Below are 15,429 nucleotides of genomic sequence, written 5' to 3'. Positions count from 1 at the left end.
ACAACAACTGCATGTTTTAGTATTTTGTACATGGATTATTTGAAATTTCATGGGTGGGACGTAATATGTCCTCCAATTATGTCCATTGCAGAATGAAATTGTTTCGTTCCTCTTGGATTATTGGGGGAATCTGGATATTTCTGTGTGAAGTAACAGCCATTTGTGTTTTACAAAATCTACCTTCTGATCTCTCTTTCTGTTCTCTTCATTTCTGCCTCCACAAAACTGACACAAAAAGCTAATTCTCATTCATTTCAGCCATTCAGAAGCTCTCTCTCCTCACCTGCTGGGACCAGACCCTCCGAGGTATAGCAAGCCTTGACGCGGACGCGCACGTGGGAGCGCGCACCGGGAGCCGGTGACTCTCCCCCTGATAAAGACGCAGGAGACTGTCTGGATGCTCGGCACATCCCGGAGATCGGACCTGAGAGGTGCTGCTGCTGCTGTCCGCTGTCAGCCTGCAGCCGTGTGACCGAGCTGCTCTCCGAAGCCCAACAACAGCAAAGGAAAACAACGACAAACAAACATAAAGTAAGGAATTTTCTTTACACAGGGTCTCCATTATTCCAGTGGTTGGTTATCACAGCGATTCATGATGAGAAGAAATCAGCAGCATCGCTTCTTTTATGTCCCTCCATTGTTTTGTGGCGTTTCTGTGATGGTCGAACGAGTTTGCAGCGACTTTTGGGTAATTTAAATCTATTTTTATTGCCTTTTAAAAATATTTTAACAATAGATCGTCTGCAGTTGACAGTTCTGCTTTAATGAACTAGAACCCAGTCAGAGGGTTTATCGCATTTACTACAGCATCGATTCCCCCGGTGCGTAAAAACGCATCCGTAACGCGTCTCTATAATGCCACAAAAGTTAATAAGTTAATGAACGCAGATGTTTCCACGATGAAAGGGTAGTTTGGAAGATAGAAAGAGAGAAGCTCAAACGGCACAGAGAAAGAATGAGTGTGTGCAAACCCCAAATTGGATTTGGTGTTTGATGCCGGAAAAACAGATTTGACCGATAATCAATATAACTTTTGTGGTGGCGGTGTCTCCTGCTGTTATGCTTCAAAATCAGATCAGCGCCACAAAGGACTGTTAGTGGATGAACGGTGATGAGAATCAGAAATGATCCCAGCGATTATCTTTTCCTGACAGCTCGTTATTGCTCAGTGCCACAGAAGACTGTGAAAGTGTGTGTGGGAGACAGGAGTCTCAGTGTGACACCGTGCAATTTAGAGTGACGCTGCAAAGGAGTTATTCTGTGGACTCGCATTAAGGGGTTCGTGTTAAATTAATAGCGAGTCGATCAGCAGGGAAGCGCTAGACTGATCAGAAGGAGTGTGGAGGGACCCCACAGTGAGCAGACCTGGGGCCAAAACAGAACTCTGATTCACTAGTAAGTGAATTGAAAATGAAAAGATAACCCAAGGATACTCTTGCATCATTTTGTGCTCGAGTGGAAATTAATTCAATGCAATCCAAAAAAAGAGACATCCCTTTTCAGATTCATTCATCTCTTATATTTAGCAGATAGGGATTTGTCCTTACTTTTGCCATGAATTTCTGAAATGAACTACAAGTGTCAATTATTTTCATCTACTTTGAAAGAATCAGTTTGTTTAATTTTTGTGCTGTCACTCTTTCCGGGAGCAATTCTCTTTACTTCTTTTATCCTGATTTTGGATTGTCAGCCAAATAAAGGCTACATAGCTAAACATCCACCCAGTCTCCTCCGCCGTGGTGTGAAACTCGCCTTGAATGCCACTGCCAAGCGTGGCTGCATCTGTTTGATCAAGACTCTTTCAACATTGGCAGGCAGTCAGTGCTGCTCGCCTCCACCGAGGGAGGGAGGGAGGGAGGGAGGGTTGAGAGAAACTTTAGATTCATATAATGCGTTTGCATGCTTCACTAGATCATCTCTAAGTAGGAGCGTTTCCCCCCCACTGGCCGGTCAAACTGTTCCCAGGAGGAATGTCCTGCTTCAGGCCCAGGTGTCCAGATTTCACGGGTTAGCAAGGACAAGTTTTGTTTGTTGGTCACAGAAGCCAAAGCTTTGTTGTGTTCTGCGTGTTAGAGGAAGGATTCAGCTGGTGTCCTTTTCTGCCACCAAATGAAAGATGCCACCGACACTTTGTTCTAATTAAGACAGGATAAATCCTCCTTCTGTTTCTGTCTCTCTCTCTCCCGCTTTGATTCCCGTGTCTCTCCTCTCCCTCCCTCTCTGTTTCCATCTCACTCCTTTTTTTATTTCTCTCTCTCTCTCTCTCTCTCTCTGTCTCTCTCTCAGTATTACATCTTATTTTCTCCCTTTTCTTTGCTCAGTTTCTCCCCCCTCTCCTCCTCCCCTTTGTCTCTCTCATTCTCTCTCCTCTCTGTGGGATGCCTCTTGTGCTTCTGGTGCTGTTTGTGTCTCACAGCATTTCTGGAACATGCCTCTATGTGGGTGTCTGGAGGAGGTTCCCCCTGCTGTGAGTGTGTGTTTGTGTGCATGCATTGACTTTAACAGAGCGAAAGTGAGTGTATGTGTGTGTCGGTGCATTCAAACGGGGAGATGAGGGCCATGTCGCAGGATGCTGGCTGATGTTACTTTGCATCAGTGACAATGTTCTGGTCTCACCTCACATCTGTTGTACCTGCTACCAAATTACCGCTGAATCATTTGGTGTCTCCCTGCTCTCTGCTCCGTCTCACTTGCTGACAGATGGACCTTCCTTATGGCCCTTGTTTTTTTTTTGTTTTTTTGTTTTTGTTATCACCCTATGTAGCTTCCAAGGGGAATTTGCCATCCAATACACACCTAAAAGCTGCAAAAATCCTCCTGCTCAATGTGTGAATCCCACCAACATTGTTTGCGGAGGATTTGGGAGACAAAGCACTTTTATACTGCTGAAGTCAGTGGTATCGGCCCTCGAGGAAATGAAATTTTATGGTGTTAACTGCAGCTTGGCAGACATGTTTATTATGCTGAGGCATTAACTGGAGCTGTAATTTGTGTGCTTGTTATTGTGATGATATTTATGATAATTTGGTGGTGCAAACTAGATGTATTTTACCCAAGATAAGAGACATAAAAGTAAGTGTTTGTGCAGCAAATATTCAGCATTGTTACTTTAGAAAGCTGAATTGTATTTGTGTCACTCTAGATTACACAAGCATTTTTCCTTCTATTACATGCAATCATGCACTTTTCCTCCTATTATCTGGTGAGTCTGTTTAAAGTAGATACTCGAGCTGCTGCCCAATGAACCGTGCAGCTGAAAGGAGATATTTAGCTTGTTCCTATGCAGCCACACACTTTCCCGAGTGACCTGTAGGTCTCTCTTTGACAGCCTGTAATAAATTTGCAAATTGAGCATATGCTCAAAAGCCTGATTAATAGCTGGCTGATGACTTTCTGCTCCAGTAGATAGAATCTACTGAGTAATTCTGACATTAAACAACAGGAGAGTATTCCTGATTTAAACCTTGAATCACTGCTGGAGAAAAAAGTCTCGGAGGTGGCCTCTCCCTGACATGACAGCTCTGTTTCAGCAGCCTGTTTCTGCAGTCTTTGTTTGGCGGATCCTTCTGGCCCTGCTGGTTGCTATGAGAGATAAAACAACAGGAGCAGATGGCTCCTGGAGGTTTGGTGTCACAGCAGGTGAAGCTAAAAGATGCACACATGCAGCAGTTTAATACCAGGGTGGCCTCTTGCTCTGCCTCGCTGCCATCCCTCCCTCACCTTCCCCATCTCAACCCCAGATCTGAGTACAGTCTCTGCTAAGTATATTTTTATAACGAGTGTGTCACTGAGGCGCCACCTTGCTTAAGGAATTGACCAATTGATCACACACTGGAGAGAGGTCTCTGATCTCATCACAGTTTAATCATCCAGCCCTCCAATAGAGTCCCCTTTGCAATTTCTTGCAAGATTACCTATCACTTCATACTTATCACACTCTGCTCTGATTCATGTCTCCTGGGTGGCTGTCTCACACTGTATGCTGTGCTTATAATGCTCCTGGCAGACACATACTGTAAATTGTGTTTTCTACAAAATGTAAAACATAATAACTCCGCTTTAGCTTACCTGCTGCAGCTTCCTGGAAATGTAGAATTGATTTTAAGATTTTATCCCATTCTATACTGCAGTGCACAAATTCCCTCAGCACACTGCTGGGTTCAGACAGCCTTAGAGTTGGTGTAACAACTTCAAGGGCCGAGGATCAGATCAGAAAGTGAGACTGAGGTCAAAGTGACATCTAAAGTTATCCAAGATGTGCTTTGTCCCCTTTTATTTAGCTGCTCCACTTCAGTGTGTAAGTGTCATGAACCTTCTCTACTGTCATTTCAAGACCTGGAGCAAACTGTCATCAGCTTTTAATAAAACAAATATATGGATTTTAAAGAATTAAGAGGGGGGGGGGGGTGTTCTCCTGTGTTCTGGTGCAGTTGTATTTACTGATGTACAAATACTGTTACCAAGAAATACAGAAATCCACAAAGTCCAAGGAGAAGACTGCAAGCTAGTAAGATAGTAAACATCTACGTAAAGAGTACAGGATTTGAAGCAGAAAAAGAAGTGCTACAAATTTTTATGAGGTTGGAAATGCTTTGTTGAATCTCAGTAATAGGTAATTTAACCATAAATACAAACAAGTTTTTGGGTAAAAAAATTGGATTGGGGGGGGGGGGGGGGGGGGGGGGGGGTTTATCCCTACTAATTATTTATTTTTGGTCAGTAATGACAACAAGGAATGTGCTTTGATAAAAAAAAAAAAAAAAAAAGACAGAAAACAGACAGAAAACTTTTGTGAGAAAGAACCAAAACTGATCTGACATTAGCAGAAAATGTTGTATTTATGGAGAGCAAAAGCAAAAGGGAAACAATTAATAGTGTAATTAAATGGGTTTTTAGTGCCTTTAATTGTTTAAACAAAGGGCGATAGCCATATCCTGGAAGCTGTGAAAGCTTAAGTCAACCCGTAATTTGTTTCATTTCCTCACAGAGCAGCTTTCACACTTTAACTGTTGCCATTTGAGGGGTAGATTATCTCGTTTGGGAATGAAAGTCGTCAGCCGACTGCTTGGGCCTGTCATCGCTTCAGTAGCAGATGCTCGCCCTGCTGTGCCCTACCTACAACACACAGCCTTGTATAATGCCGGCTCTGGCAGGAGGCTGTGTTGTTCGCCGAGGTTGTTTATCACACACAAGAGGCTGTGCTTAAAACCGGGAATGCCACCCAGAGTGCTCCATTATCTTCTCCATCCTGTGTCTTCTCAAAGGGCCACCTGTTAGCAGCACATGAAAGTCTGAGAGGAAAACAGGGCACTGTTGTGCCGACACTTGCTCTCCCTCCGTCACCGCCTGCTTTCCATTTCACATGACAAGTCTATTCAGACCTCACATTTGATGGGATGCCTTGTGTTTCTATGGAGGTGTCGCATCTTCCTTTCATGTTGGGAAAACACATTTTTCAAGGGGCCATATCACTGTGCCGTTGCTTTGCTTTTGTTTTTATTTCCAATCCAGGTGCTTCTTCTCTGACTGTGAAAAACCATCTGTAATTTAATCCTAAATTACACTGTGCGCACACATAAGACATGGATGGATTTGTCTTTTGATTCCTCTCACCAAAGAAGATGAAACCCTGGTCTAGATTAACTCTGTGAACCCCAATAACACACGGTAGAGTTTGAAAGGCATGTTGTCTTCAAACCATTAATAAGAGCCAGAAACTGGGACATCAGCAAGAATCGGGGTGCTTAAACTACTCATCTGTACATGGCCAAAACTTAGCTTTTTAAAAAATATTTTTATGTCAAATCTAAGTTTAAAATCATGATATTTCATCAGAAACACTTTATTCTACGTCTTAAAAATCACAGAAAGTAAAGCATTTTTTAAAACCACATGCTGTAAAAAAACAAAACAAAACAAACAAAAAATAACAGAAACATGACATGGGGCATTGGAAACATTAAAAACGTCGTACAATATCAAGTAAAATATCCATAGTATGCAGAGTAATATGTTTTGGTATTGCCTCAGGGCACTTGGAAAAATGTATGAAAAAATGTTCCTTTTTCCTCCAATTTTTGTAAAATAAATGATTAAAGAAATGAATTATTATTTATTTTGTTTTATTATATTATTTATGAAAATCATATCTTTGGCATTCTGCACAAAATACATCTGGAACTCTCTCTATTTCTAGTCACGGTTGTGGTATTTCCATAGAGGTTCAAGAATTTACATTGTAGTGAAAAATGAGCTCACAGTGAGTAAAAATGTGATATGAGCAAAAACACTCCCAGAAGCTGCTTTAAATTCAGAGAGCTAAAGTTAGCCTCAACCAAACATTTTTTTTGGTTGACATTTTCAGGTTAAAAATAAATACTTCTTGTAGATTATGAGATAAAAGCTAGTGCCAATCAGCTTAGCTTAGCACAAAGCTAACACACACAAACCGCTCATCTGGCGCTGTCTAGATAGATAAAATGTTTTAATTTTTTCAGCAGTTTTGCTAGATATTATGTGTAACTTACCAAAAGAGGGGAAACCTTTACAAAAATAGTTAAGACATTAGTTTGCACTTTTCAACCCTTATATATGTATTTTTTCCTTGAAGTAGCAGTAAATATCTGTAAAATGATTATATTTTTTGCTGATTTAAATACAGATTAAAAAAGATTTTGCAATTTTATGGTCAAACGTAACAGGATAAACTAGAAACGCACTCAGAGAGTGCAGTACTCCGCCATGGATGTTCAATTAAATTTTTCAATTCAATTTTATTTATATAGCACCAATTACAATTCAAATTGTCTCAAGACACTTTACCGAATCCATATGCTTGAACCCCCAGAGCAAGCCTTAAGGCGAAACTGGCAAGAAAAAAGTCCCTTTGAATGGAAAGAAACCTTGAGGAGAACCCAGTTTATATGGGGGACCCATCAGTTGTTCCCTCATATGACGTTGTCAGAAATGCAGCATTTGTGTATTAGTTATTGATGATCAGAAATCAGGGCAACATAGAATGTGGGCCCTTTCATATAGATGTACCCACAAACAAAATGACCTTGCACTGAGCACAGTGTTATGCATGTGTACATTATGTACGGATACCAAATCACATATTTAGATATGTAGCGGACGACGGGAATTGATGGGACTTGGAAACACCCCCACAATTTAATTTGATTGTTCCCACCTTGATCCCAGTCCCAATCAGTCCGCAGTGGTGGATTTGTAGTAGGATCACAATCATGTGATCGTCAGCAGGCAGCTGACGTAGTGTTCACTTGTTGTCATAGTTACAGTGATGACATGCCTTTATCTCGCAATGATAATGAAATCTTTAACAAATCCGTGGATCCAGACTATAAGCCACATCACTGCCAAAATCTGATCACTTGGTCCTTGTGTCATTTCTGACTTTCCCTGAAAATTTCATCCAAATCCGTTGGTCCGTTTTTGAGTAATGTTGTTGACAGACAGGCAGACAGACAGATGAACAAACATACGCCGATTGTCACATGACTCTGCCACATTACTTGGTGGGGTGATTACCAAATGCTGATTTTTGATGTGGACATTATTTACAGTTTTGGCCTGTTTTTTTATGGTTAACATGTAAATTAAAATCTTGTCTTCTGTGATTTTATTGGATATTATCAGTAATTTCACAAAATTGGGACAATCTGTAAAATGTTCAAATAATTGCAGTTAAAAATCTGTTGAAACAACGTTCCTGCTCTTTAGATGTGAAATGAATTTTTTCAGCTCTGACCCACATTAAACTTGAATGTTGTGTTTGTTTTCTCTTCTAAATGAGCCTTTTGGCCTTCCAGGGTCCAGGTGTCATCTCATGTGTCAGACAGACAGAGTGTGATCCAGCCTAAACACTGTGTGTGACACAGCTGGTTACCCTCCTCTTGGACACTCTGAGAGCCTGTTTGCTAGCCTCACACTCGTGTTTGCAAACTGCACAGCTGGTCGAACTCCCAGAAGCCAGCCGACGCAGTCCGCCTCTTAAACTCCCTCATTGGGGTGATGCTTGCGCCGCAAATTTCCCCTGACGTCACCAGCATCCTCTTCTACCCGCACACATACTTCAACTTGCCACCTGTGTCCTGTTTTTAGAAACACCTAAATAACCCACTGTAAAACCCAAGGGTGTGTTTCTTCAACTTACTGTGTGTCAGTGTGATGAAAAAGCAGAGACCTTATTAACCCCCCAACTCCGCCTCACAGACACACATCCACCATCAGCAGCAGCTCAATACTTCTCCCTTATTGATTTTCTGTATGCCCTGCACCGCTGTTTGTCTTTTAACACAAAGGAGTCGCCTGCCACAGCACCATAAAGGCGCTGTGTATGTCTGTGACAATGGATTGTCTCAATCTGTTTAGGCAGAGGACAAAACCGACCACATCATGTTTAGAAATGACAACATCACCTGGCACCTTACATGAGTTTTTAGACTGAAGGACATTTGATCCTATATATGTTGTGGTGTCATGATTGAAAATGTCAGAAAAATCGGTCTGGGCAATAATGAAATATTTATGCACACATATGGAGACCAGCGCGAGCAACAATGCAACTCTTTTAATACTCCGAAGTTATGTGACGTTCGGCATTGGTTTGTCTGTTAGCAACATTACTCAAAAATGGACAAATAGATTTGGATGAATTTTTCAGGGAAGGTCAGAAATGACACAAGGACCAAGTGATTAGATTTTGGTAGTGATGCAGCTTATAGTCTGGATCCACGAATTTTTGAAAGATGTGCGCCGTTGGAAATGTTACAGCGACAGAACAGCCTTGGTGGAGTACTGCGCTCTCTGAGTGCTTTTCTTGTTTAAACAAGTTTTGGTTACCTTCCAAAATGTTTTCAGCGGCCTTACCTTCATCATGGTGGCATTTCTTATATACGGTTTATTACTTATCCATGTGACTAACATACCAGCATAGACACTTTAAAGAAATGACTTACTCTTGGCGGATACAGAAATGTAAAGAATATTATGGAAGCACACATAAATGCAAAACAAATCATAAACAAGAAAAGCACTCAGAGAGTGCAGTATTCCGCCAAGGTTGCTCAGTCATATCATTTCCGACGGCTGAAATCTTGAAAAAATTCATGACAAATCACGGCACTATAGAATGTGACCATTTATTATCGATGTACCCACAAACAAAATGACCTTGCACTGAGCACAGGTGTGTGTTATGCATGTGCACATTATGTACGGATACCGAATAGCATGACCTAAATATGTAGCGGACGGCGGGAATTGACGGGACTCAGAAACACCCCCAGAATCTAATCAGTTGTTCCTTGTATCATTTCCGATGGATAAATCTCGATAAGTCCACAGTGGTGAATTTGTTGTAGGATCACAATCATGTGATAGTCAGCAGGCAGCTGACGTAGTATTCACTTGTTGTCATAGTTATAGTGACGCCATGACTCTATCTGGCAATGATACAGAAATGTATAACAAATCCGTGGATCCAGACTATAAGGCGCATCACTGCCAAAATCTAACCAGTTGGTCCTTGTGTCATTTCTGACCTTCCCTGAAAATTTCATCCAAATCTGTTGGTCCCTTTTTGAGTATTGTTGCTAACAGACAGGCAGCCAGACAGACAGACAAACGTATGCCACTTGTCACTTAACTCCACCGCATTCCTTGGCAGAGTAAAAATGAAACATGTTTCCTCACCAGTGTGTTAGTATTCATATTTTAAACATTTACTTTGGATCTAAATATGGTATTTTGTAAAAATCCTTTTTGAAAAATTATGTACATATTGTTTTGTGTAACATAAAGGGTTCTATCAGTCATAGACTGTACATATGTAAACAGAAAGCAAGGTAGCCACACTGTAAAAAATGGCAGTGACCATTCTTTGTGCAAAAGTCCTTCACCATAAAAACAATTTTAACTGTAACTTTTGAACAATTTATTGTTATTTTAGAGATTTTCACAGTTTTGTTCAAACACATAATCACAAGCAAGTATTCATTAACATGGTAACCTAAAAGATGTATTTTTTATTATTATTATTTTGGATTTATTTATTTTTGTTTAATTTTTAATGTTTTGGTTGGGTAAATCAGCAAATATTTTTTAAACATATATTTGCCATTATTAGAAAGAAGTACATTACATTAAGGATTAGAAAATGATAAATCTTTTTTATCTGTTATTTTACAGTCTTTCCATGTTTAAATTCTAGATCTTGTGAAATCACAGAAGAGAAAGTATTAATTTACACATGGACTGAAAAAAGAAACAAAAATTGTAAATAATGTCCACAACCAAATCTGTATTTTATTTCTTCCACAATGTGTGGCTGTTAAATTACACTGTTTTATTATACTGATTTTAATCAGCTAAAAATATCCATCCATCCATTATCTATACACCGCTTAATCCTCACTAGGGTCGCGGGGGGGGCTGGAGCCTATCCCAGCTGACTCGGGCGAAGGCAGGGGACACCCTGGACAGATCGCCAGTCTGTCGCAGGGCCACATACAAAGACAAACAAGCACTCTCACATTCACACCTACGGGCAATTTAGAATAATCAATTAACCTCAGCATATTTTTGGACTGTGGGAGGAAGCCGGAGTACCCGGAGAGAACCCACGCATGCACAGGGAGAACATGCAAACTCCATGCAGAAAGATCCCGGGAAAGCTGGGACGCGAACCAGGGACCTTCTCGCTGCAAGGCGAAAGTGCTAACCACTACGCCACTGTGCAGCCCTCAGCTAAAAATATTATTAAGTTAATTAATTCAATGTCAATAACTCATTTTCTAAGGTAGGTTTTAATATTTTCTCAGTTTTCTTTCTCTATCTGCCTATTGGCTGTACAAACATCTGCAAATTTAGTTTATTTCTTTAAAATCTAATTGATATGAAGTAAACTAGATGAACAAAGTAGTTCCTTGAACACAAAGAATTTCATGCATATAGGTTAACTGCATTAAGAATCCATTTGGGGGTTTTAAACATCACTTGGATCATACTGAGAATAAGAAAAGGCTCCTTAAATACGCTGCTATTACAAATTATAGGCAGGTCTCCCAGGAAATACAGATTTCTGTGGTTTTCTTACACTATAATCACTGAAAGTACATGTGCAAGCAAGTATCATTATGAACACAAGGAATCCTCCAGTGACATTAAATTACAATTTAAATTGAGCCCGTCTGCAGTGTATCTCGGGATCTGGAATTGAAGAGGAAAGATGTTTCCACTCGAGTGCTTTGCATTTAGACTAAACACCATTTTGTTCACGTTTGGATGAGGTGGCTTTTTTAATGCAGATATACAGAACCTCATATTTCATTGCAGTCACACCTCACAGATATGTTGACTTTTGTAATGAAAGGTATGGTAGGAGGGCTCTCGAGACCACTGAATAGGCGCCGATGAAGGATATGTGCATTGCCGTATCTCATCCTGAGTGAGCCACGAAGGTACAGGAATGAAGGCTGGAAAATTATTTCTAAAGAAGGAGAAGAACAAGTGTCTGTCCATATCTTAATCACTTCCTTCAAGCCACCGAGATAAATGGAAGTGCTCAGGAGGCTGACAGTCTGAATCTGTAGAATGATGATGAACGCAGCAGAGTGGAGGAACATGTCACATTTCAGAACTCATGTGGATGTAGATTATGGCTTCTGCACAAAAAGGCCAACAATCACAGCTAAACCAAGTCTGTCCACTCTGAGGGATGTTACACTAATGTACACTACCAGTCAAAAGTTTTGAGTCACCCAGACAATTTCATGTTTTCAATGAAAACTCGCACTTTTATTCATGTGCTAATATAACTGCACAAGGGTTTTCTAATCATCAATTAGCCTTTCAACACCATTAGCTAACACAATGTAGCATTAGAACACATGAGTGATGGTTGCTGGAAATGTTCCTCTGTACCACTATGTAGATATTCCATTAAAAATCAGCTGTTTCCAGCTAGAATAGCCATTTACCACATTAACCCTTTGATGCGCAACATGGGTCAAAAGTGACCCAAATCCAATGGCAATTGGATATCTCCTGACCTACACTGCGCATCAAAGGTTTACCAATGACTGTATTTCTGATTAATTTAATGTTACCTTCATTGAAAAAAAAAGCTTTTCTTTCAAAAAGGACATTTCTAAGTGACCCCAACGTTTGAATGGTAGTGTAATCTGACATAATATGGATATTCTGTATTGGATTTCTGTTATTTCCATCCAACCTTTTAACTAAAAAAAAAAAAAAAAAATTGCATTACCAACTTTTCTTCCTGGAAGATGGCCAGGTGTCTACAGGTTTCATGTCCCATAGTCAGTCATCTTTAACATAATATTTGATAAAAATTCTACTTGTGTAAGCATGAAAGTGCTGGAGGAAAACTGAGCGAAGCACAAAATGTATCCAGAGGGGAATGTATGCCAAAGTTCATAGCATTAATTTCAATCAAAACCACAAATATCAACCTCCTGCTAGTGCCAAAAGGAAAGTGTATGGATCACCAAAGTAATTATAATTCATCCTCTGAGGGCCACGAACGTCTGTGTATTTCGTTTCAGTCAATCAAGTGGTCATTTGGAAGTTTTATCTGACCTGAAGAGCACCCATAAACAGGCAATCCAGTCAACAAGCAACAACCTACTGCAATATAGTCTACTTCTCCATTCAGCCATCTATTAGATCCCAGAAAACTTTTGCTCCATCCATCCATCCATCCATCCATCCATCCATCCATCCATCCATCCATCCATCCATCCATCCATCCATCCATCCATCTCTCTCCCCAGCAATGTTCTTCAGCTTTTCCTGGGGCTCCAAGGCATTCCTAGGCCACATGAGATATATAATTCCCTATAACAAGTTCTGGGTCTTCCCCAGTGTCTCCTACCAGGTGGATGAAAACCTCCAAATCCTCCTCTTCTCAATATACACAGCCTCACTTGGTAATCTACTCCCATTGTCTCATATACCATTGCCATGCTGATGACACTCAGCTCTTCCTGTCATCCATCCATCCATCGTCTGTACTCTATACAACCATGCATGCTCACACTCACACCGGTTTAAATCACTAGTTCCTTCATTGTGCAATAAATTGCTAAATTCGATCTGTTGGATATTGACAGTCACACAGACAAAGGAGGGTTTGGGTTTGTTGCGGATCAACTATGAGTGTGCAGACATAATAATTATATAATAACAGAACTATGATGAGAGACACGTAAAGAGTTATTGATACTCAAAAAGCAGATATTTCCTTGAACAAACTAACTAATCTTAAAACATGCAAAATGAGTTCACAAAGAAGAAGCTTTCAGATTCTAGTGAGAAGGGTATATAAGCTGATGATGCCCACCCATAAGAACAATGTCTATTCTCGTTTAAATCCATATTTTTGGAATATCAGTATAATATGTACACTAGAAGTATACCTAAGTGAACAAATTTAAAGGGTAAATAAATCATACCAGATTGCAGCTTTGTTAATTTTAAGTTCAATTTAAGATCTTGAAAAGGGGAATTTTGAACCTCATTAGTCACTTTGATAAGTAACAACTTTATTTAAAAAAAGGTTGATAACAACAAAAGCATTAACTTTACTTTCTTTTCTTTATTAACTTCATTGGGTACTGTAAAATCATGTTGTTCAGCCAACAGTAGCAAAGAATTCAAGCAAGTTAGCTAATGCTACAGCTAGCTAATGTAGCACAACATTATTAGCTTAACATACAGTCAGCAGGTTAGCCTGTTACACTGATAATAACACGTTTTACTCCTGGTTAGCTGTTATGTTACTGTATCACATAATAGTGTATATAATTGATCAGAAATGTAACACTAGCAAGGCTAGAATTTTGAAAAATAATGATCTTAATGGAGGACTTCTTCTCTCAAAAGTCTTACTCATACATTTTCACATATTACAGAAAAAAATTTAGTCATATTTTTGTTCAAAATTGTGGATAACCCATCACATGACTATCATGTTAGCAGCAAAGAAAAGCTTGAAGATCTGATTTCTTATAAAAACCAGAGTAGCTGATTTGGTGCCGTCAGAATATTCCATCATCTTACCTCAAAACCATTTCTCTTGACTTCCTCAGACTAGTAAAATTATTTCGATACTTTTTAAAGATTACTTAAGATGCTATCATCCAAGAAAAGACCTGAAATGAAAACTGACTGATGGTCAGGAGGGGAAACATGATGGAGGGTCTTCTTATCCTGGTTTTCACTCATCACCATTGCTGATAAAAATCTACTTTAAGTTTCTGTATCAGTTATTACTCTGCCAAGGAACGCGACGGAGTTATGTGACAATCGCCACTGATTTGTCTGTCTGTTCGCAACATTACTCAAAAATGGACGAACAGATTTACAAGAAATTTTCAGGGAAGGTCAGAAATGACACAAGGACAAATTGATTAGATTTTGGCAGTGATGTGGCTTATAGTCTGGATCCATGATTTCTGTATCATGGCGTCACTGTAACTATGAAAACAAGTAAGCATTACATCAGCTGCCTGCTGATGATCACATGATTGCAATCCTACTACAAATGGACCGCTGCGGACTTGTCAGGACTTATCCGTCGGAAATGATCGATGGAATGAGCAGCTTGGCGGGGTACTGTGTTCTCTGAATGCTTTTCTCATTTAAATATAATTTCACAGCAGAATCAGCACAATACTAATACACTTTCTCTTCCCAGCAGGTGGCGTTGTGCTTGACAGATGATGGCCCTCTCCTGGAGTCTGCTCCTGGCGTTGCTGGTCGCTGCCCTGGCACTGTCGCACAGCGCCGAGCATGGAGCGCCTCATGGCAAGAGGAGGCAAGCACAGACCTCAGCAGGTGGCAACAATGCCCTGCAGTACCCTCTGCATGGTCTGCAGGCCCATGGTTACAGCAGGGAGCGCGGAGGGCACGGCGGCCAGGGGGCCCGCGCTGCCAAAGGTGGAGCTGGGCTGCTCTCTCACAGACCCCTGCACCCACTGGCTAGGCCTGAGGATGATGGGACAGGCCTGGAGGGTCTGAGCCCTGTCAGACTAGAGATGGGTCCAGGCAGGGACAGAGACAGAGTCCGAATGGGTGTGAAGAGTCCATCCCAGACTCGAGAAAATAACCTCCTGGGGACACGTAAGGGGAGAGGGCATGGACACGGGAATGGACATGGGCACCACTTTGAACACAGGAGGCAAGGGAGCCGACGTGACAAGGGGCGGCATAGAAAAGGTGAACTTTCAGTAGATGCAGACACATGCAGCAAAATTCTCTTTCAAACAAATCTTCCTTCACTGACAAGAAGCTATTGCAAGACATTTTGTATTGTCGGAAAATCATGTGTAAAATTAACAGAAAATGATCTTGTTTAGCTTAAATTTAGAGAGCTTCATACTG

The 15,429-nt window shown here is 40.6% G+C and overlaps 1 protein-coding gene across 2 annotated transcripts in view; it reads left to right on the top strand.

The window, feature by feature from the left end:
* The first annotated feature begins 350 nt into the window (after positions 1–350).
* Positions 351–15,429, top strand: part of draxina (dorsal inhibitory axon guidance protein a) — a 34,606-nt gene continuing 19,527 nt past the window's right edge. Inside the window, exons 1-2 of one of the 2 annotated variants that reach the window (XM_023293230.3) lie at positions 351–531; positions 14,747–15,264. In XM_023293230.3, the coding sequence (XP_023148998.1) occupies positions 14,766–15,264 (499 nt within the window). In that variant the 5' untranslated portion in view covers positions 351–531; positions 14,747–14,765. Of the gene's footprint in view, positions 532–14,743; positions 15,265–15,429 lie in introns of both variants that reach the window. The other variant, XM_023293229.3, reaches the window with a different exon arrangement.

This window comes from Amphiprion ocellaris, chromosome 5, assembly GCF_022539595.1.
Source record: "Amphiprion ocellaris isolate individual 3 ecotype Okinawa chromosome 5, ASM2253959v1, whole genome shotgun sequence".
NCBI lineage: Eukaryota > Metazoa > Chordata > Actinopteri > Pomacentridae > Amphiprion > Amphiprion ocellaris.
The sequence above is the reverse complement of the archived record's forward strand: the minus strand, read 5'-3'. Positions and strand labels throughout refer to the sequence as shown.